The sequence below is a fragment of the Oncorhynchus gorbuscha genome, linkage group LG03 (assembly GCF_021184085.1).
Source record: "Oncorhynchus gorbuscha isolate QuinsamMale2020 ecotype Even-year linkage group LG03, OgorEven_v1.0, whole genome shotgun sequence".
In the NCBI taxonomy this organism is placed as follows: domain Eukaryota; kingdom Metazoa; phylum Chordata; class Actinopteri; order Salmoniformes; family Salmonidae; genus Oncorhynchus; species Oncorhynchus gorbuscha.
The window spans coordinates 60,052,969-60,076,124 of NC_060175.1; the positions used below are offsets into that span (position 1 = coordinate 60,052,969).

The following is a 23,156-nucleotide window of genomic DNA, read 5'->3' on the forward strand; positions in this document are numbered from 1 at the left end:
GTATAAACCATTTCAAATTCCTTATATTAAGCAAACCATAAGGCACAATTATTTTAGACATTTTTATTGACGGATAGCCAGGGGCACACCAACACTCAGACATAATTTACAAATGAAGCACTTGTGTTTAGTTAGTCCACCAGATCAGAGGCAGTAGGGATGGCAATGGATGTTATCTTGATAAGTGTGTGAATTGGACCATTTTCCTGTCTGGGTAAATGTACGGAGTAATAAGTACATTATTTTCTTTAGGAATGTCGTGAAGGAAAAGTAAAAGTTGGCAAAAATATAAATAGTAAAATAAAGTGCAGATAACCCAAAAAACGACTTAAGTAGTACTTTAAAGTATTTTTTACTTATGTACTTTACACCACTGTGTTTTGTATGGTACGTATTCATTTGTGGATGTCCACCACCCATTTCGTATGATATTTTAGTAATTATAATTCGTATTATATGTTACAAATTTGCAAAACGTACAAAATATGTCACGAATTTGCAAACAAATGATATGTTATGAATTTTAGCTAGGTGGCTAACATCAGCTAGCTCTCTAGTGTTATGCATTTGTAGATTTTCCTTTTTGTGTTTCGTTATTTTCGTCATTCTTTGGTCAAGTGTTGTTTGTCTTCCTGCGTCGGTGTCGATTGTAGGCCTAAGTAGGTCCTTTGATGTCGACTATGCCTTTTCTTTCAATGCAGGGTCGGATTTATCTGGCATAGTTTGCATTTGCGGTCAGCTGTTTTATGCACAGGTTACTTTCACGTTTGATGTTGGCATTTTAATTCGGCCTTGCAGTGACTTGATATTGTGTATTGATTGTGCCTCTATTTCATGTTCACTGTATTCGTCGTTCCACTAGTACATGTTTAAATTCATGATGAGGTTGAGTAGTGGTTGCCATTGCAGCCTTTTTTTTTTTTTTTGCTGTTCTCCAAATAGCATTTTAGAGATTTTCAATTGTGTAGAAATGTAATAAATGAGCTTCAACCTCCTAAAAAAAAATCATACTTTGCCATATCCTAGGTTTAGCTGAACTGACACCACTGGTGTCACAGCTCTTCCTGGACTGTGTCAAGTCAGTCATGTCTGCCAGGGTACCTGTGTGGAGCCATACTAGTGCCAAAAGAAATTAGATTTTAATTCAATCATTTTGAATTTGTATTCAGAAAGTGAATTTGAGTTCAATAGTTCTGAATTTGTGTTGTACAAATTGAATATGCCTGACACTTACTCTATCACTATGAATTGAAAGCCCATCATGGGCTTGTCTATATTTAGTAACAGAGAGTGTAGTCATATATCCAGTCAACCAACTTCAAGATGATCAAAGTTTGTAGTATTGAACTGCAAGCCGACAACTGCCTCATGCCACCAGCTGTTGTTAATTCTATTATATTTATATCTGCACAAAAATACTTTTATCAGGCTGTATTTTTTTTCATCAACTCAGCTATGCCTTTTGTATTGAATTACATTTAGTATTGTTTTTTAACCTGTGGATATATTTGTAATAAAAATGTACATTTTGCTTAACCCTTTTGATTAATTATTTCACAAACTGCATCACTGGATAGGACCACACATTATCAGCTTCAGGGATAAACCAATCAAAATGTTCACAGTAGACCTATGGGGTTTTGGTAAAATACCTCACGGTATATGGTAACCTCACCACCTCAATTCTCTGCTCAATGGGACTAAATGTACAGAATTTACATGATGATTCAGAGCTGGTGGAGATGTTTTACCCGGAAACATGTGGCTATGGCTGTGCAATGCAGACAAGACAGTGCTCAGTAACTGTTTTAACTCACAGATAGCTTCGTCATCAATTTATTATTATTTTTTTAACTGAAAAAAGTCCGGCCTGAAATTTAAACATTGTATAGCACAAAGAATTTGGCCTAAAATTTGGCCCGACTGTCATTATGCACAGATTTGGCTTGTCATCTAATTTGGCTTGCATCTTCAAGATTCATCCCTTCAAGTTATAAGGCCACACGACTTCAATTCTGCATTACGGCGCAGTATTTCATACACTTCCCTGTGGGAAAGGGGCACACAATGATGAGTAAGAAAGTTACAGATGCACAAATATCATACGCCCCCCTTCAAAACGCAAACCTCTTTGTTATTGTAATGGTGAGATGTTAGCATGTCTTGAGGATATAATATTTGTGAGTCTGTAACGTTCTCACTCATCATTATTCATGATTAAGTCAGCATTATCTGTAATCATTGTAGCATCCACATTAATGTAGAAGTGTTTGGAAACATATTCTATTCTTATTTACAATAAAAGTTACTCCAACATGACACAATGCGTTATTTACCATTTTGGGCAAAACGAACAACATCCAAAGAGTTTGTAGAGTCACAAGGTTTATGTAATCATTGCATGCTAGGAATATTACTGGTCACCACAGCAACACCTATGCGCTCCAGCAGGTATATTTCACTGGTCATCCCCAAAGCCAACACCTACTTTGGTCGCCTTTCCTTCCAGTTCTCTACTGGCAATGACTGGAACGAATTGCAAAAATCACTGAAGTTGGAGACTTATATCTCCCTCACTAACTTTAAGCATCAGCTGTCAGAGCAGCTTACCGATCGCTGCAGAGATACACAGCTCATCTGTAAATAGCCCATCCAACCAATTACCCACCTCATCCCCATATTTGTTTTTGTTCTTCTGCTCTTTTGCACACCAGTATTTCTACTTGCACATCCTCATCTGCACATATATCAGTCCAGTGTAAATTGCTAAATTGTAATTACTTTGCCACTATTGGCCTATTTATTGCCTTACCTCCTTACTTCATTTGCACACACTGTGTACAGATTTTTCTATTGTATTATTGACTGTACGTGTGCTTATCCCATGTGTAACTTTTTGTTGTTGTTTTTGTCGCACTGCTTTGCTTTATCTTGTCCAGGTCGCAGTTGTAAATGAAAACTTGCTCTCAACTGGCCTACCTGGTTAAATATTAAATAAAGGTGAAATAAAAAAGTTAATAAAAAATGGGACCAAATACTAAACTTTTGTCTACTTTAATACACATAAGTGTATTTGTCCCAATACTATTGGTCCCCTACAATGGTAGGACTATGTACAAAAAGTGCTGTAATTTCAAAACAGTTCACCCGATATGGGTACCCTAAAATTAAAGCCGACAGTCTGCACTTTAACCAGGGGCAGCAGGGTAGCCTGGTGGTTAGAGCGTTGGACTAGTAACCGGAAGGTTGCAAGTTCAAACACCCGGGCTGACAAAGTACAAATCTGTCCTTCTGCCCCTGAACAGGCAGTTAACCCACTGTTCCTAGGCTGTCATTGAAAATAAAAATTTGTTCTTAACTGACTTGCCTGGTTAAATAAAGGTTCAATAAAAAACCTCATAGTTATTCTATCAGTTCCAAAGTTCTGTAGTACTTAGATATAAAAAAAACGGGTCACTGCACCATTACTGTTGGAGTTCACTGTATAATATATGAACTCTCATTTTAGGAATAAAACACAAACTTCTAGAAATAGGTTTAAAAAATATAAGTAAATATTATACAACACTAACTTTGGGTGGAGTGTAGAAGCCAGATATTAGAGGCAGGCAAGTCAATACTCTAGGTAAGGGTTAGGTTAGGGTTAAGGGTGGTTAGGGTTAGGTTAGGGTTAGGTTTAGAATAAGGGTTAGGGTTAAGTTTAGGGTTAGAATAAGAGTTAAGGGCTAGGGTTGAGGTTAGTAAGTAGTTGAAATGTTACTGTCTGTAGATAGCATCTACATCTTCAGATGTACTATCCATAAAATAGAATCAGCACTGAAACGGAATGGGGGGTTTTCTTCCCATTTTCAAAAGTTATAACGACCCTACTTGAGTCAAATCTTCTCTGATGTGACAAAACTATTTCCCCCTTCCCCCCTCTCTCTCTCCCATGAGACTTGCAATAATAATACAAATGAATAAATATAACATATAAAACATCCAAATCTATTTTCTTCTACTTTTCTTCTTTTCCTTCTTGTTCGTTTCTGTCTTCTCCTGCCAAACCAGTCAATATAAAAGTATCAAACCTGCAGAGGGAGTTTGTTTGCGGAAAGTCCACATTTTTTAAAAACATATGCATTTCTAATTCCTCTTTTGTTCTATTTATTAAAAACAGTGTTTCCACCAATCACAGAGGAGATGTTTTCCCTAGATGTCTCTACAGAGGTGTTACATACCTCCACACTTCCTGTATCTCTCATGCTGACACAACCCATTGCTCCTCAACAGACCTAGGTCAGTTCAAATACTATTTTAAATCATTTTATATGCTTTAGCATTTGCATTAGCCTGCCTGGAGTTCCAGGTGGGCAGGGTTCTCTCTTTTTGAACTATTCTATTGGTCCATTAAACCAGGAAATCTCAATCAAGCACAGATAAAGTATTTTAAATTATTTCAAATAGTGTTTGAAAGCAGGCCGGGTGTTCGACAACAGACAACCCAAAACCATTACTGACTGATTAATAAGCTGAAGAAGTATCACATAGCACTCAAGTCATTTACTCCACATTCTTTATTGAAGGAACTACTACAATAAAGCTATGTTTTATGACTGTAAGTCGCTTTGGATAAAAGCGTCTGCTAAATGGCATATATTATTATTATTATTATTATTATATGTTGTTTAACTGTCTACTTCACAACAGTTCTTACTTTAACAGTTCTAACAGTTTTAGCAGCAATAGTTCTTGCTTTAACAGTTCTAACAGTTTTAACAGCAACAGTTCTTGCTTTACCTCCGGTTCATCTGGTAGGGACATTCCAAAGTGAAAGTTGATGGCAGAATATTACACTTATGTACAAACTTTCACAAAATAAATCAGTATGTTTTAATGAAAATTGAAACATACAAATCAAATAGTATATATATAACACCAGGGGGATTCAAAGGTCTACACAGACTATTCAGTAAAGGTAAGTACATAACGTAAGTATTTCAGTTCTATTGCTTTGGCATTATAACAAAACCAAAGTCCTTTGAAGTTTGAAGTCTGGATGCATTTTCCAGCCACGACAGAAGTTCGACACAAGTCTAGTACAAACAAGGATAGAATTTGAAAACTTTGCATTAACTTTGTTGTAGACCGTTTATAGATGGTGGCACATAGAGTCAACAGTCTTGCTGCTGTTGCTTGTGTTTGAAAGAGTCAGCTGGTGCTCCTACTACACTACTAAAGGAGCTGTGGAGACATATCATCCATACTGGCTTTTCCTCCTGTTCCCATCTCTACCCATGCTTTTCTCCTTGCCGTGGGGTGAGGTGAATTAGGCTGGTGTTGCTACTACAGGGGCTAAGGAGACATCATGAGGAGATGCTGGTGCAGTTTCACAGTGTACTGGTTCTGTTGGTTTTATTGGTTTTGGTCTTGGTGTTTGGTTCAGGCTGAGTTTGGGTGGGTTCAATGCAAGGTGTTACAGGGTACCATAAGGGTTGGGTCCCAAGATGGTTCAGGTCACTGAGTTGGGTTCAGACTGGTTGGACTTAGGGCTGGTTGGGCCCGGGGCTCAGACTGGTTGGGATGGGGGCTGGATGGGCTAGGAGACTGGTTTAGCTCTTGAATGGGTCCTTGGGGCTGGGTGGATTCGGTGTTCTGGGCTGGCTGGGTGTCAGAGGGATGTTGAGTTGTTGGGTTCGAAGATGCGTTCGAACTCATTGAGTATGAGCTCCACGGCCTGGTTCTGATACACCATGTTGATGGCCATGTTAGCGTTGTCCCGCTCCGGACGCATCAGGGTGGGACCAAACACTATGCCGATGTTCTGGGTCGACATCCGGTTGGATTTAGCGTGCTCCATCACTCTGGGGGAGGAAGAGAGAGAGAGAGAGAGAGGGTGGGGGCGAGAGAGCAAGACATTTATATACAGAAAAATATAAAATGCAAATGCAACAATTTCAAAGATTTTGCAGTTCATATAAGTAAATCAGTCAATTTAAATAAATAAATTCGGCCCTAATCTATGGATTTCACATGACTGGGCAGGTGTGCAGCCATGGGTGGGCCTGGGAGGGCATAGACCCACCCAATGTGGAGCCTGGCCAGGGCTTTATTACAGACTGAAGAACTCCTTTTGCAGATCTTTCAGAACATCAGCCATCTGATTCACTGGGCATGGTTGTGTGTGGACAGTGTGTGTGTGGACAATGTCTGTGTGCAGGCATGTGGGCAGTACAGTGTGGGTGTCTTTGTGTGTCTGTGGACACCATGTATTTATTTGTGCATCTGCATGTGTCGATGGCTGGGGGGGTGGTCCGGAAAGGGGATATGTCCCCGTCCTTAAGTAGGAAATATTTGCATTTTTCAAACAGATTTTTTCATGCAATCGAGAGCCATAATTATTATGTATAATTCTATGTAAAGAATTTTTCAATTTTTCAGAATATCTAAGCTTATCCTGGTTAAGGGTAAAGACAGTCCTTGACCAGGATACTAATGTACTTTATGCCCCCTCACATTTTGTAGGTGCACATGTAACAGTATAACTTTAGACAGTCCACTCGCCCATACCCGGGCGCGAACCAGGGACCCTCTGCACACATCAACAACAGTCACCCACGAAGCATCGTTACCCATCGCTCTACAAAAGCCGCGGCCCTTGCAGAGCACGGGGAACTACTACTTCAAGGTCTCAGAGCAAGTGATGTCACCGATTGAAACACTATTTAGCGCGCACCGCTAACTAAGCTAGCCGTTTCACATCCGTTACACACACACACATTCATGCCTGCACACAAACACACACACACATACAAAGGCACAAATAAGTACATGATGTCCACAGACACACAAAGACCCCAATTTGTTTGACCAAACACAATGCTATTTCTCAGAGATCAAGATAACTACTGACTTTCAGCATGCATCAAAATGCATTTCAAAATGCATATAGGGAAGGGCACTCAACTTGTCCTACTGCACTGACTCAGATGACTGATGATTGGTTTAAAGACATGAATAATACGATTATAGTTGAAGCTGTATTTTCAGATTTTAGTGCAGCCTTAGATGTTAATGATCATAAATTGTTAATTTAAAAAAATCAGCTGCCATCTCATGGTTGGAGTTATTTATCCAAGAGTGTTCTTCAATGGAAGCTTCTCTAACATCGGATATATACAGTGCTGTGTCCCTCGGGGCAGTTGCTTTGGGTGGTTACTGTTCTCTATTTTTACAAATTATTTGCCACTGGTCTTATACGAAGATAGAATTACTATGTATACATATGATTTCACACTTTACATGTCAGCACCCAAACCTCCACTATATACAGTACCAGTCAAAAGTTTGGACACGCCCTAAGTGTGGACACGCCTAGAGGTTTTTTCTTTATTTTTACTATTTTCTACATATTTTCTACACATATAGAATCATGTAGTAACCAAGAAAGTGTTAAACAAATCAAAATATAGTTTACATTGGAGATTCTTCAAAGTAGCCACCCTTTGCATTGATGAAAGCTTTGCATACTCTTGGCATTCTCTCAACCAGCTTCAAGAGTTAGTCACCTGGAATGCTTTTCAATTAACAGGTGTGCCTTGTTAAAACTTCATTTGTGGAATTTCTTTCCTTCTTAATTGAAGACCAAATCCATATTATGGAAAGAACAGCTCAAATAAGCAAAGAGAAACGACAGTCCACTTGAAAGTTTCTTCAAGTGCAATCGCAAAAACCATCAAGCTCTATGATGTAACTGGCTCTCATGAGGACCACTACAGGAAAAGTTCATGAGAGTTAACTGCACCTCAGATTGCAGCCCAAATAAATGCTTCACAGGGTTCAAGTAACAGACACATCTCAACATCAACTGTTCAGAGGAGATTGTGTGAATCAGGCATTCATGGTCGAATTGCTGCAAAGAAACAACTACTAAAGGACACCATTAATAACAAGAGACTTGCTTGGGCCAAGAAACAAAGAAACACGATCAATGGACACTAGACCGGTAGAAATTTGTCCTTTGGTCTGATGAGTCCAAATTTGATATTTTTGGCTTCAACCGTTGTGTCTTTGTGAGATGCAGAGTAGGTGAACGGATGATTTATTGGGCTTAAGTGGGACTATAATTTGTTTTTCAACAGAGCAATGACCCAAAACACACCTCCAGGCTGTGTAAGGGCTATTTGACCAAGAAGGAGAGTGATGGAATGCTCCATCAGATGACCTGGCCTCCACAATCACCCAACCTCTACAATGTAGAAAATAATAATAAAAAATAAATTTAAAAAAACTTGAATGAGTAGGTGCCTCCAATCTTTTGACTGGTACTGTATATAGTCCAACTTATTCCAAACTATTCTACAATGTAGAACATAGTAAAAATAAAGAAAAATCGTTGAATGAGTAGGTGTGTCTAATCTTTTGACTGGTACTTGGGTATGACGCTACAAGCTTGGCACACCTGTATTTGTGGAGTTTCTCCCATTCTTCTCTGCAGATCTCAAGCTCTGTGTCAGGCATATGTGTATAGGTGGCAGGGAAGTCAGGCGCAGGAGAGTCAAACGGAGTGTAAAATGGAGTCTTTTAATAATGTCCTAGTAACATGCTCCATAACACTAAACAGGAAAAGAACATAAACAAAAATATGGGTACGAAGACCCGTCGCGCACCTATACAACAAACAACTCTACACTAAAAATAAACAATCTCTGACAAAGACATGAGGAGAAACAGAGGGTTAAATACACAACAGGTAATGAATGGGATTGAAAACAGGTGTGTGGGAAGACAAGACAAAACCAATGGAAAATGAAAAATGGATCCATGATGGCTAGAAGACCGGTGACGTCGAACGCCGTGCACCGCCCGAACAAGGAGAGGCAACGACTCCGGCAGAAGTCGTGACACTCTGTCAGATTCGCAAAAATGTTCTAAAAACACGTTTTCACTTTGTCATTATGGGGTATCGTGTGTAGATGGATGAGGGATTTTTTAAAGCCAGTTTAGAATAACATAACAAAATGTGGAAAAAGTCAAGGGGTCTGAATACTTTCCGAATGCACTGTATATGGGTTTTTGACACAAAAATCAACCCCACTAGTAGGTCTTGTTGTGGTCCTGTCCCATCTTGATTTCTGTCCAGTTATATGCAAGAAAGAAAGACCTAGGAAAGTTGCAGCTGGCTAAAAAGAAAGCAACACGCCTTGCCCTTAACTGCACATGCAGAACTAACATCAACAACATGCATGCACGTCTTTGCTGGTTGAGGGTTGATGGGCTTAACTGTTTCTCTTCTAGTTTTTATGAGAAATATTACTGTGCCAAAAATTCCAATTGTCTGAATAATCAAATAACATGCAGCTCACACACCCATACATACCCCACAAGACATGCCACCAGGGGTCTCTTCACAGTCCAAGTCCAAAATGACTTCACGGCAATACAAAGTTTTATACAGAGCCATGATCTCTAATTACCCAAGCAAACAGCAAAATGAGTTTTTTTTTTAAATGATAAAAGAATAATTGATGGTACGGCAGGGACAGACTCAAATATCATACCCAACCAAAAATGGTAACCTCCCCTGTTATTGGAATTGTGTAACTTTCTCACTCATAATTTTTCACAATTCATTCAGGATTATCCATGATCATCTACATTAATGTCGAAGTGTTAAGACACATGTTCTATTCTTATTTAAAATAAAAGTGACTCCAGAATGACACAATACATTTTTTACCATTAATTTCTATTGGGCAAAAATGTATCTGAAACACAACCAAAACAAAGAGGAAATGTATCCAACAAATGCTTTGAGTCACACGATTGATGTAGTCATTGTGTGCTATGAATATGGGACCAAATACTTAACTTTTGACTACTTTAACACACAAGTGTGTGTGTGTGTGTGTGTGCAGACATGTTAAACCATACCAGAAGTCCCCACAAGAATAGTAAACAAACAAAAACTTGACCAACTAGGGACATTTTGCCAGTCCGCAGTCCCAACAAGGATGAAGGCTATTTCTATGGGGATTAGGGTTAGAATTAGTGTAAGGGGTTAAAGGTTAGGTTTAGGGTTGGTTAGGAGTTAGGTTACCTTTAGGCTTAAGGTTAGGTTTTGGGGTTAGTGTGTGTGTGTGTGTGTGTGTGTGTGTGTGTGTGTGTGTGTGTGTGTGTGTGTGTGTGTGTGTGTGTGTGTGTGTGTGTGTGTGTGTGTGTGTGTGTGTGTGTGTGTGTGTGTGTGTGTGTGTGTGTGTGTGGAGGGGACACTGACTCAGGAATGGGTTAAAGCCACCGCATGAGGCATTCTTCTAAAAATGCCATTCCCACCAAGCCACAGAGGCAGCCAGCAATTGCTCAAAACTTCCACATTAAAAAAGGATAGGAAAAAAAGAGACGGAACGAGGGAAGAGAAAATAAAGGGAGAATGGAGGAGAGAGGTTCCAGTGGTGGCGGCAGTGGTGTTGCTGTTCCTTCCAGCAGACGAGCCACAGAGATCCCAGAGGAGGCGGGGAGGGATGAGAGGGGGAGGAGAGGTGACGAGAGGGAGGGGGGGGATAGGAGACGAGAGGATGGGGGAGGAGGAGATGAGAAAATGAGATCCAGAGAGAGAGAGGGAGAGCAACAGAGAGACAGGAATGACAGTGAGACAGAGACATGGTGACTGACATACAGATCCATGGGAGCTACAAGTTGGCACAAACATCAGACTCACTAACACAACATGAACAGTCACTCTCAAGTTCTGTGGAAGTACCATAATGTAACAGAAGAGCATCTATTTACTTGTGTGACTGAATCCTTGATCCATCAGAGTTTCAACCTCTCACTCCATGACAAAAAAAGTATGTGACCCACAGCACTCTTGAGTCCACACTGTTCATTCACAGAACACATATTGAAAGGCAACCGCTGAGAACAATGCTGAGGACACTGCGCCATCTAGTTGTCAGTCTTCTATACTGCAGTTTAGCAGATTAGGGACTTGGCTAGATTGAGGAGAGGTCTCATACCGTTTGAGATGGCTGAACATGAACCTCATGGTGTCGTGGTTGGGAGGAGGCATGCTCAGAACCAGCCACTTCAGACGGTCCACTTTGTCCAAGTAGTCTGACATCTCTGGACACACAGACATCCGGACAAATACATTAGACTCTGGATGGCTTACTGTCTCATTTGACACATTCATTTGTTGGTTTGTTCATTCATTCTTTAGTCATCAAACAATCCATCAATCCATTCGACTATGTCTGTGAAGAAGGATTTATTCATGAATTCAGGAGCTACTCACTGATGGTTTCTACGATGTCTGTGAAGAAGCCATATGGGACCAGGGGTTCAGGAAGCTCCCTGAAGAAAAGCTTTAGAGCACCTGTTATGACATGGATATCCTCCCATTCACTCTGGTCCAGGTTCAGCTTCTCTATTAGTGGGGGGAAAGAATAATAGAGGAACAATGAAGGGAGGAGGGGGGAGGTGAAAGAGAGCATTGGAGGGGATTGGAGAGAGGAAGGAGTGGAATGTAGCGTGGGATGGGAGGGAACCAGAGATAATGCATGAATTTCACTGTTAAAACTCTGCTTTTGGTCGACAGCGCGGCTGGCAGGCTTGTTGCTGTAGCAGAGATATATTGTCTGTGAAACAAGGCAATAGTGAGAATGCAGAGAGACAGAGCTTGTGGGAACGCTACCCCAATACAAGCAACCATCCAATCCTGAACAACGTTTCTCAAGCCATCCTCAGTTACATTTATAAACCCAATATCTTGTGCAACTACAATAGTTTCCAACGTGAAATTGATGTTTAGAACCTAATACTGTAAACTACTGTCTAGACTCTAGAGGAGTAATTGTGAAACATTGGTCAGGATTCAAGGCAGTGCAATAAAGGCTAGCTGGAGAAAAATGCAAGCTGCAGTAGTCTATTTTAGCCACTTGACGGCACCAGTGCACTGTGTAAAGAACACGGTAACTGATGCACCTTTCACTGATATTTTACTCAGCATGTCTGTGCAAAGACAACACAATATACAAACTTCCAGCAGCTGGAAAGCTTAGAGGCAGAGAAACATGTGTTTTTACATAAATGCAGACATTGCACACATATGCATAGATTTGGCTCAAAGCTATGTGCTGCCAGTTCGTCTGAGTTCTACCTTGTACCAACTCTGCAGGGAACATATAACGTCCATCAGTGGTCACTGCTCGCTCTGTAATCAACAGTTATTTAAAATATCAGTTATTTAAGCAACCTAGCAAAATCAACAGTTATTTAAGCAACCTAGAGTAAGTTGCTATGATCCCAGCCCATTTCCCTCCCTCCCTCATGCTGCCCATTTCTCTCACCATGGTTAACTAGGAAGCGTAGTTTCTGTATTACAGCCAGGTTACCACTCACTCGGTATATACCGTCCGTCTCCAGACCTGAAACACACAACAGAACATGTAATACTGGCAACAACACCCATACTACATTTAACCCTGGCAACAACACTCATACTACATTTAACCCTGGCAACAACACCCGGGTACTACATTTTACACTGGCATCAAATTAGAATAATGATAACAATAATAATAATTAGGTGGTTCATATTTCAATCTGAAATGTTTTTTTTTGCATATTTCAACTTCCCCTTAGACACCTTCGGAGAGTGGGGTCACAGCCAGGGTCTGACATTATCAATGGCGACCAATAAGATATTAGGGTTAAGTGCCTTGCTTGCTCAAGGGCATATCAACAGATTTTTCACCTTGTCGGCTTGGTAACTTGAACTAGCAACCATTTTACTGGCCCAATGCTCTAACCTCTAGATTACCCTGGAATCATCCATTGACGTACATAAACCTATCAAATCCTACAGGGCTGTGCTATACCTCTCCTCTCCACGGCCTCAGTGCAGAGCCTGACGAAGCGAGGCACCGTGTTGTTCTCTCTCTCACACACCATTTCCCTCCCTCCTCCCTTGACCTCCACCCCTCCTTCCTCCGTGCTATACCTCTCCTCTCCACGGCCTCAGTGCAGAGCCTGACGAAGCGAGGCACCGTGTTGTTCTCTCTCTCACACACCATTTCCCTCCCTCCTCCCTCGACCTCCACCCCTCCTTCCTCCGTGCTATACCTCTCCTCTCCATGGCCTCAGTGCAGAGCCTGACGAAGCGAGGCACCGTGTTGTTCTCTCTCTCACACACCATTTCCCTCCCTCCTTTCTTGACCTCCACCCCTCCTTCCTCCGTGCTATACCTCACCTCTCCACGGCCTCAGTGCAGAGCCTGACGAAGCGAGGCACCGTGTTGTTCTCTCTCTCACACACCATTTCCCTCCCTCCTCCCTCGACCTCCACCCCTCCTTCCTCCGTGCTATACCTCACCTCTCCACGGCCTCAGTGCAGAGCCTGACGAAGCGAGGCACCGTGTTGTTCTCTCTCTCACACACCATTTCCCTCCCTCCTCCCTCGACCTCCACCCCTCCTTCCTCCGTGCTATACCTCTCCTCTCCACGGCCTCAGTGCAGAGCCTGACGAAGCGAGGCACCGTGTTCTTCTCTCTCTCACACAGCATCTCCAGACAACAGCCAAACACCTGGTCTGTAAATAACAACAACACGGACATTTAGAACACGGAAGATCATCTTCTCTACAGTGACTTTAAAGTCAATACAAAAATTAGAGGTCATGAGATACACAGAGGAACCCACATCATATCACTTCCTCAAACCACACTGAATTTTTTTTGTATTTGGAAAGATCTCCAGTTCCATGGAATTGAAAGGCCACTACTCTCCAGGGGATTTAGCATTTAGAGTGAGATCACTCTGGGATAAATCATAACTCCCACTTAAGTCAAATTTTCACTTAGTCATATGTGGGAGACGAAGTTGAAATTCAACTTAAGTGGTTATTACAGTGCCAATGCAGATGTTTTTTTATCTCAATATCAAATCATTCCTGGCTAACAATTAAGTACCTTGCGGTGATTGTGTTCAATTAAAATTGTAAAAAATAACCAAAAATTGCTTTTAGCAAAGAGTATTTTCTGAAGCAAGAATTTTGCTAAGACTGTCTGGGAGCAGTCAAGAGTTGGGACTGAAAAACTGAAAACAAGTTGTTATTAGCAGAGAGGTTTGGAACTCTCTTTCTTATTGGTCTATTAGCAAATTTACCACCAGGTGATCTAACCAGTCAGGCCAAAATTCCATCGTAACAAAACAGGCTGAAATTTCAGGCAGTCTTTTCAAACAGTTCTTACACTAACAGGGTATTATCATAATTATCACAAATTTACAGTATTATAAAAACCTCATAGTGTGGAAATATATATATATATATATATCCTACTACCCCGGCTCTGACGCTCGTCGGATGTGGCAGAGCTTGAAAAGTATTACGGACTACAAAGGGAAACTTAGCCGCGAGCTGCCGAGTGACGCGAGCCTACCAGACGAGCTAAATGCCTTTTATGCTCGCTTCGCATGAGAGCACCAGCTGTTCCGGACATCTGTGTGATCACACTCTCCGTAGCTGATGTGAGAAAGACCTTAAAACAGGTCAACATTCACAAAGCCGCGAGGCCAGATGGATTACCAGGACATGTACTCAAAGCATCCGTGCACCAACTGGCAAGTGTCTTCATTTACATTTTCAACCTCTCCCTGACCGAGTCTGTCATACCTACATGTTTCAAACAGACCCCCATAGTCCTGTGCCTAAGAAAGCGAAGGTAACCTGCCTAAATGATTACCGCCGGTAGCCATGAAGTGCTTTGAAAGGCTGGTCATGGCTCATATCAACACCAACATTCCGGAATTCCTGATTCACGCAGTGTCCTCTGAACAATTGATGTTGTGATGTGTCTGTTACTTGAACTCTGTGAAGCAATTCTTTGGGCTACAATCTGAGGTGCAGTTAACTCTAATGAATTTATCCTTTGCAGCAGAGGTAACTCTGGGTCTTCCTTTCCTGTGGTGGTCCTCATGAGAGCCAGTTTGATGGTTTTTGCGATTGCACTTGAAGAAACTTTCAAAGTTCTTGAAATGTTCCATATTGACTGACCTTTATGTCTTGAAGTAATGATGGACTGTCATTTCTTTTTGCTTTTTTGAGCTGTTCATGCCATAATATGGACTTGGTCTTTTACCAAATAATGCTATCTTCTGTATACCAACCCAACCTTGTCACAACACAACTGATTGGCTCAAATGTATTAAGAAATTCCACAAATTAAGTTAAGGCACACCTGTTAATTGAAATACATTCCAGGTGACTACCTCATGAAGCTGGTTGAGAGAATGTCAAGAGTGTGCAAAGATGTCATCAAGGCAAAGGGTGGCTACTTTGAAGAATCTCAAACATAAAATATATTGATTTGTTTGACACTTTTTTGGCTACTACATGATTCCATATGTGTTATTTCATAGTTTTGATGTCTTCACTATTATTCTACAATGTAGAAAATAGTAAAAATAAAGAAAAACCCTTGAATGAGTAGGTGTCTAAACTTTTGACTGGCACTATATACACTGCCTAGGAAGTAGTGTTTGATTTGGGACTAACCCATGGTATTTGTCTGTCTGTGTGGTAGCTGAGGACGGTGACAGGGAATGAGTTCCAACTGCAGCCAGAGACAGATTCACTGATTAGAGAGTGGTTAAACACCATATAAAACACAGGAAATCACATTTTTGACTGCACTGGGCATTTTAGGCTCGGACACCATACCATTTGCCAGCCGAGCGGACTTAGCACCTCTGAACAGAGTGCTGGCTGTAATTTGCAAACCAAGCATGCTGAATGAACGGCAGATTCAACATTCGCATTCGGTGCGATGTGTGGTCGTTTAGGATTTACCCCTAAGTGATCTCATTCTCTAAGTGATCTCAGTCAGAGAGAGAGAGAGATAAGGAGAGTGAGAGACAGAGAGAGAGAGAGACAGAGAGACAGAGAGACAGAGAGACAGAGAGACAGAGAGAGAGAGAGAGAGAGACAGAGAGAGAGAGAGACAGAGAGACAGAGAGACAGAGAGAGAGAGAGAGAGAGAGAGAGAGAGAGAGAGAGAGAGAGAGAGAGAGAGAGAGAGAGAGAGAGAGAGAGAGAGAGAGAGAGAGAGTCAGTGATCTTACCCTTGATGAGTCCTTTCTCCTGCAGGATCTGTAGTGGAGGTCTCTTCAGGATGAGTTTCTTCAGTCTGCTCCGAACGCGCTTCCTCTCTGTGTTTTCCAGGTTGGATGCAGAGCGAGGGACTGCAGCAGGAGGGAGGGAAAGAATGAGAGAAAGGGGAGAGAGGGAGAACAAGAGAAAGAGAGGGAGGGAGTGCATCACCAGAGGAAGCACATGGCGAGCCATAGCACAAGAACAGCACCCTTGGAGCAGTGGATGGAGGAGAGACTCACGTGATGCTTTACATCCCCCTCGACTGTCCTCCTCGTCTCCACTCTGGTCCAACATCTCCACACTGCCCGCCTTCCTCAGAGAGTACATTAGGACATTCTCCAGAGGATTCTCACGGTTCTACACAGCAGAGAAGAGAATTTCAACTGGTGCCAGATGTCTTTGGTTTTTGATCGTAAAAAAGGACCCCCCGACACACACAAACACACACACAAAGTGAGACTCACCAGCCTGTCGATTACACTCTGGATGGTGTTGAACCACTCTCTAATCAGTGAATCTGTCTCTGACTGCAGTAGGAACTCATTCCCTGTCACCGTCCTCAGCTACCACACAGACAGACAAATACCATGGGTTAGTCCCAAATCAAACACTACTTCCTAGGCAGTGTAGTACTTCTTGTAGTGTGTGCTACGGCTCCCAAAAATTGTATTTCCATTCAGTCAATTCGGGAAATGAATTTAAATTGCAGTGAGAACGAATGGTGATTTTCAATTCTTAAAGTTGCATTTAAGGCATATTGAATTGACTGAGTTGAAATTGAAATGGCTCTAACTCTGGCGCACACAGCTACAACACATACACAACTTCCTCTCAAGAGGAGGAAATAATGTTTTCTCACAGAAAAATTCCATAGGACTAAAATCTCCACATTTGACTTCCCCAAAATACAGGCTGAAATAAAGTGTCTTAAAAAATGAAATTAAATGATATCCAAACATGAAAATGGTGGTTTGAGGGACATTGTGAAAGGTAGGGGAATAGGGATACGCTAGGAAAGTGACTCCCTCCCTTCCTACTCCCCACCATCCCTCCCTCCTGGTGTGTATCTGACCTTGAAGACATTCTTCTTGCTTGACAGATTGTTGGCCCACTGTAGCTGAGCTCCTCTTAGGTCTACACTGCTCTCTGGACAACTGTTCCCTGGTTTCTGGAGAGAAACACACACGCAATCATTATTATGAGTGATATACTTTTAATCTGGGAACCCAGAATCACAACTGGCCAGCTACTCATTTTTTTGTCTCTGTTGGATGATTATGAAACTCCAGAAGCTATTTTGAATACATTTTCTTGGTACTAGAGTTATTAAATACACATTGCGGGGAGTTACTGCTTTCAATGTTGGGCCAACATGTTGTTACAAGGTTTTTCATAAGACAGTGACGGTATATCATGAGAGACTAATATATGATAACTGTAGTTAACTGTAGTTATCATGTTATAAAACATTTGTGGGTTTATGTATTTCAATGTGGATAACACTGTCTTACCCAGCTGGAGGGGGTCTGAGATTTGGGATCCTTGAAGAAAACCAGACTATTCCCAACCAGAACCACCCAGGATGGATTCCAGTTTTTCCTAAAACATACACCAAGTCACAATGTCAGGAAAGACTCCTGGGATTGAGGATAAACATCTTATAGGTAGTATTAACATCAATCCCTCCAAGATGAGCCTGTCTTACCTCAGCTTCCTGCCTCCCTCTGCTATCTTGGTCTTATTCAGCAGACCTGCCTTCTCCAGCTCCTGTGGATGGGCGAGATGGCGAGAGTTGATGGTGTTATAGAGACATTAGAGTGATAGCTCTTGTGGTGCACATATTAGGGTCAGTGGAGAACATTAGGGTCAGTGGAGACATGGTAACATTGGGTGGGGGAGGAGGGTAGAGTGGGGCATGAGATAGTGGGGGCAGTAGCAGTTGGTGAGGCAGGTGGCGTTTGGAGACAGGGGACAACAGGGACAGTGGAGAAGAGACATGGAGGAGGAAGGTAGAAGGTGTGATTCTCACTGGTGTGGAGCCTTCGTTGCTGTCTGGAGAGCTGGCTGGAGAGGGAGGCTCCACCACCACACTGGTCACAGGATAGGAGCAGTCTCTGCACTGCTGACCCAGCTAGGAACAACACATACAGACTGTTACATCTAGACAGATATAGTGTATATGTGTGTATGCGTGTTTCTGCTTGCTTGTGTATATTAGTTTGAGTATGTGTGCACCACAGGAGGTTGGTGGCACCTTAATTGGGAAGGACGGGCTCGTGGTAATGGAGTGGAATACGTGGAAGGGTATCAAATACATCAAACACATGATTTCCATATGTTTGATGCCATTCCATTTACTCTGTTCCAGCCATTATTATGAGGCCTCCTCCCCTCAGCAGCCTCCACTGGTGTGCACCCAGAGGCAACATGCCCATAGGGGGCACAGGGGCACATGCCCCCTCAGGTTTGTCCTGTAATAAATAAATAAATAAATAAATAAATGTAATTTAAATGTGTTATTGTTGTTTCTCTGTTATACTACTAGCCACCGAGCAATTTTATGAAGTTGGCTTTAGCTAGCCCAGATAGGTTCCTTATCTCCCAACCTCATAACTAGCTACCAATAAGATATGGCAATCAATCAAGTTAAAGTAGCTAGCTTGTCTAACTATCATAACTTGCATGTCTGCTGGCAAGGTCGGTAGACTTTAAAAAACCAAGCAATAACTAAATGTACTGAATAAGACTCACATTACTTTCAATATTTTCCATACCCACATTTTTATTTTATTACATAGAATTAAGCATAATGATAAAGGGTCTAGATTCCAGGAAAAAAGCAGTTTCAGGTTTGAAGTGCAAAATTCTCCTCCTTATGGACCAGGGGCATAACCCCCCTCTGGGCCAACCCAAAACCATCCACACATACTTAGTGGCCCCTCAGATTTTTGAGGTGCATGATTCCCCTCTGTGCGCCTGTACGTGTGTGGTGTGTGTACTGCAGCTGTGTGTGTGTGTGTGTGTGTGTGTGTGTGTGTGTGTGTGTGTGTGTGTGTGTGTGTGTGTGTGTGTGTGTGTGTGTGTGTGTGTGTGTGTGTGTGTGTGTGTGTGTGTGTGTGTGTGTGTGTGTGTGTGTGTGTGTGTGTGTGTGTGCGCGCGTGTGCGTGTGTTTGCCTGCCTGTACAGTACCTTGCCGTTTTCAGGCAGTATCATAGACCGTGAGTGGCTGAGCTGCTCTGTCTCATGATGCAGTAGGGCCTCCTTGTCTCCTGTACTGAAGTCTGTTGTACTGATGGTGTCTGAGGATACTGCTCGCTGCATACTCTACAGGACACCAACATAGAGGGGAAGACAAGTTATTCACTCTGGGTGTGCGTATCAGACAAAAAAAATGGAGACCTACAGTACTGGGTTAGGCACAGCATCAGCAAGAAAAGAAGACTCCCAAAACTGTGATACACTCCCAAGTGTACTGTGTGTATATGCGTTGTATTTGATGTACAGACAATCTTTTGCTATCCAGAACCTGCTTAAAGCCATTGGATATGGACCCTTCTCATAGTGAGTTTGGCAGCAGGTAGTTTAGCGGTTAAGAGTGTACCAACTAGGCTAAAAATCTGCCCATGTGCCCTTGAGCAAGGCACTTAACCCTAATTGCTCCTGTATGTCGGTCTGGAGAAAAGCGTCTGCTAAATGGCTAAAATGTCAAATGTTTGGCAGAGTCTCACACACACACACACACACACACACACACACACACACACACACACACACACACACACACACACACACACACACACACACACACACACACACACACACACACACACACACACACACACACACACACACACACACACACACACACACACTTTGTTTCACTCCACTTCACATGGGCTGAGAGACAGGAGAATGCTGCCACTGCCTATGACACACAAATCACATCCTTACGACATAAGCAGTGTCTGTCCCAAATGGCTCACTATTTTGTAAATAGTGCAAAACTTTTGACCAGAACAACCGGATTGAGCCATAGAGATTAAAAATAAATACCCATCTTGATGTGTGCCACCTTTCCATGATGAGTGGTTGAGGATTTGTTTTGGAGCCAGATCTGCTAGATAAGGGTTCAGGCAAACAAGGCACCTGCCTCTATTCTCACTGTGAGGCAACATGTTGCAGTAACACTGGAGTGCAACATACCACCTGACATCACAAGATGACATTGTGTAACTGGATTCTTGATTGGTGTTATAAAGAGTATCTGAACACATAAGAATGCCTCAGACATTCTAACGCCTGTTTGGCACCATGGCTCCATCTTAGCTTCAATTCCTGAACATCTGATCATTAGAATTGGAGAGGTCTTGTCACTCACTGCCTTATGTGCCAGAAGGTACGAAGAGGATAACTAAGTAAGACTGCTTGCTTCAGATAGCCCCAATAGGGGAATTAGTTTGTTTACTGTAGGTAATGTTGTTTTACACATCAACTGTACTTTGAGTTCCTTGTTTGATGTCAGGAAGTTATTTCCCCTGTAATCATCTATACACTACATTTCATTCAAATCTCACCTGTTCCAGCTCCCAGCCACTGTCAGGCTTCTGGCCAGTGAAGAGGAAGTCTGGAGATAGCTGGATGATAAGAAGAAGAAGTAGAAGAAGAAGAAGAAGAAGAAGAAAAATACTTTATTGAACTATTTCCTTATAGTCCATGTATCATTTGCTTTCACTACACAGGCATATTAAAACCAACACTGGCCTATAATTGCCAACACATTAAGCAACACTTAAATGCATGAATACACACTTTTCTTTCCAAACATGTCAGTTGACTTGCCAGCACATCATATTTCACCACTCATCCTGATTATGAAAAACAGGATGCAGATTGAACAGTAAGCAGAGCTTGCAAGCATACACACACAACTCACGCCAACGACTGACAGTTGAAACTTTTCTAATGAAATGGCATGAGTGCTCTCCGTACCTCACCACAGTTCAGTAATAGTGAAAGCACAGATAGCATGGTCACCGTTTAAACCTAACGATCTGCTGATATGCATGCTGTCATAAAACTGGGACATACACACACACACACACACACATGCAGGTATAGTCATAATGGTCAGTTATCTACCAACTGCGAAGATGACAGCACTAACATGAGCCTATATGCTAACTGATGACACATAACAGTAGTGCTGTCTTTCCAATCTCACACACAAATGTAGGGGGAGTATACGACTCTTAACTTACAGACACTGTTATTCAGCTTGTAGACCTCAATCAGATGAAAGTCCAGATGAAAACAAAACTGATATGAAGTGTTCCCTTGTTAATCCATTTGAGAGTTAGTCCCCCCCACTGTCAGTTGGTTGTAGTAGCTTTCTGATACACACTTTCTTTTTTATCTCGAACAAAGTAAATGCAACCCCAAACCACTTCTGCCCATATGTCCTTCTCTCGCTCACCAAACTTCCCCTTTCTATAAGGAAGCTAACACTATCAGCATCTACAATCACTCTCACTCTGCACAACCAGGAACTAAGACTAAGAGAGAGACATTATCATATCAAAAATATAACACTAACAGTTACAACAGCACAGAGAGTTATTTTAGCTCCTGGAATTGAGTTGCTTAAATGCTCTTATCTTTCTAGTTACCATGGTGACACTAGCAATATAGGTCCGTTGGGGTTGAAGTTAAATGAGGCCCAGACACAATACTCTGTGGTTATTCCTGTAAGTACAGTGGAACAACTATTTTAATTGCTCATTGTTACACTGTACAACCCCTACAGATTGTTACACTGTACAACCCCTACAAAAGTGTGATCTTAAACTGATCACTCTTTTGTCGCAGAGAATCTTCCTGCTGCATCAGGAAATTCAAATGAGCCTCATGAGTCCCTGAAAAATATCAGTTATCAATCTTTCTCTCCATTCGGGAGGAATCGAGTCACTGGCATCAAGGCACGATATCAAAATAATCAACAACCGTTGTTTTATATACAGTTGAAGTTGAAAGTTTACATTCACCTTAGGCAAATACATTTAAACTCAGTTTTTCACAATTCCTGACATTTAATCAGAGTAAAAATTCCCTGTTTTAGGTCAGTTAGGAGCACCACTTTATTTTAAGACTGAAATGTCAGAATAATAGCAGAGAGAATTATTTATTTCAGCTTTTATTTCTTTCATCACATTCCCAGTAGGTCAGAAGCTTACATACACTCAATTAGTATTTGGAAGCATTGCCTTTAAATTGTTTGACTTGGGTCAAACATTTCGGGTAGCCTTCCACAAGCTTCCCACAATAAATTGGGTGAATTTTGGCCCATTCCTCCTGACAGGGCTGGTGTAACTGAGTCAGGTTTGTAGGCCTCCTTGTGCGCACATGCTTTTTCAGTTCTGCCGACACATTTGAGGTCAGGGCTTTGTGATCGCCACTACAATACCTTGACTTTATTGTCCTTAAGCCATTTTGTCACAACTTTGGAAGTATGGTTGGAGTCAATGCCCATTTGGAAGACCCATTTGCAACAAAGCGTTAACATCCTGACAGATGTCTGAAGATGTTGCTTCAATATATCCACATAATTTTCCTACCTCATGATGCCATCAATGTTGTGAAGTGTACCAGTCCCTCCTGCAGCAAAGAACCCCCACAGCATGATGCTGCCAACCCCATGCTTCATGGTTGGGATGGTGTTCTTCGGCTTGCAAGCCTCCCCCGTTTTACTCCAAACATAACGATGGTCATCATGGCCAAATAGTTATATTTTTGTTTCATCAGACCAGAGGACATTTCTCCAAAAAGTACGATCTTTGTCCCAATGTACAGTTGCAAACCGTAGTCTGGCTTTTTTATGGCGGTTTTGGAGCAGTGGCTTCTTCCTTGCTGAGCAGCCTTTCAGGTTATGTTGATATAGGACTCGTTTTACTGTGGATATAGATACTTTTGTATCTGTTTCCTCCAACATCTTCACAAGGTCCTTTGCTGTTGTTCTGGGATTGATTTGCACT

The 23,156-nt window shown here is 41.9% G+C and overlaps 1 protein-coding gene across 5 annotated transcripts in view; it reads right to left on the reverse strand.

Annotated features, from left to right (window-relative positions):
• Nucleotides 1–4,848: 4,848 nt before the first annotated feature.
• LOC124031645 (rho GTPase-activating protein 15-like) overlaps nucleotides 4,849–23,156 on the reverse strand; it is a 66,579-nt gene continuing 48,271 nt past the window's right edge. For 4 of the 5 annotated variants that reach the window (XM_046343139.1, XM_046343140.1, XM_046343142.1 and 1 more), the window contains 15 exons: nucleotides 20,703–20,762; nucleotides 19,318–19,452; nucleotides 18,158–18,259; nucleotides 17,834–17,895; nucleotides 17,640–17,727; nucleotides 17,201–17,296; nucleotides 16,593–16,691; nucleotides 16,368–16,485; nucleotides 16,098–16,217; nucleotides 13,468–13,566; nucleotides 12,327–12,404; nucleotides 12,137–12,190; nucleotides 11,273–11,404; nucleotides 10,995–11,100; nucleotides 4,849–5,843 (listed from right to left, as the gene is read on the reverse strand). In XM_046343139.1, the coding sequence (XP_046199095.1) occupies nucleotides 5,651–5,843; nucleotides 10,995–11,100; nucleotides 11,273–11,404; nucleotides 12,137–12,190; nucleotides 12,327–12,404; nucleotides 13,468–13,566; nucleotides 16,098–16,217; nucleotides 16,368–16,485; nucleotides 16,593–16,691; nucleotides 17,201–17,296; nucleotides 17,640–17,727; nucleotides 17,834–17,895; nucleotides 18,158–18,259; nucleotides 19,318–19,452; nucleotides 20,703–20,762 (1,542 nt within the window). In that variant the 3' untranslated portion in view covers nucleotides 4,849–5,650. The remainder of the gene's footprint in view (nucleotides 5,844–10,994; nucleotides 11,101–11,272; nucleotides 11,405–12,136; nucleotides 12,191–12,326; nucleotides 12,405–13,467; nucleotides 13,567–16,097; nucleotides 16,218–16,367; nucleotides 16,486–16,592; nucleotides 16,692–17,200; nucleotides 17,297–17,639; nucleotides 17,728–17,833; nucleotides 17,896–18,157; nucleotides 18,260–19,317; nucleotides 19,453–20,702; nucleotides 20,763–23,156) is intronic. The other variant, XM_046343143.1, reaches the window with a different exon arrangement.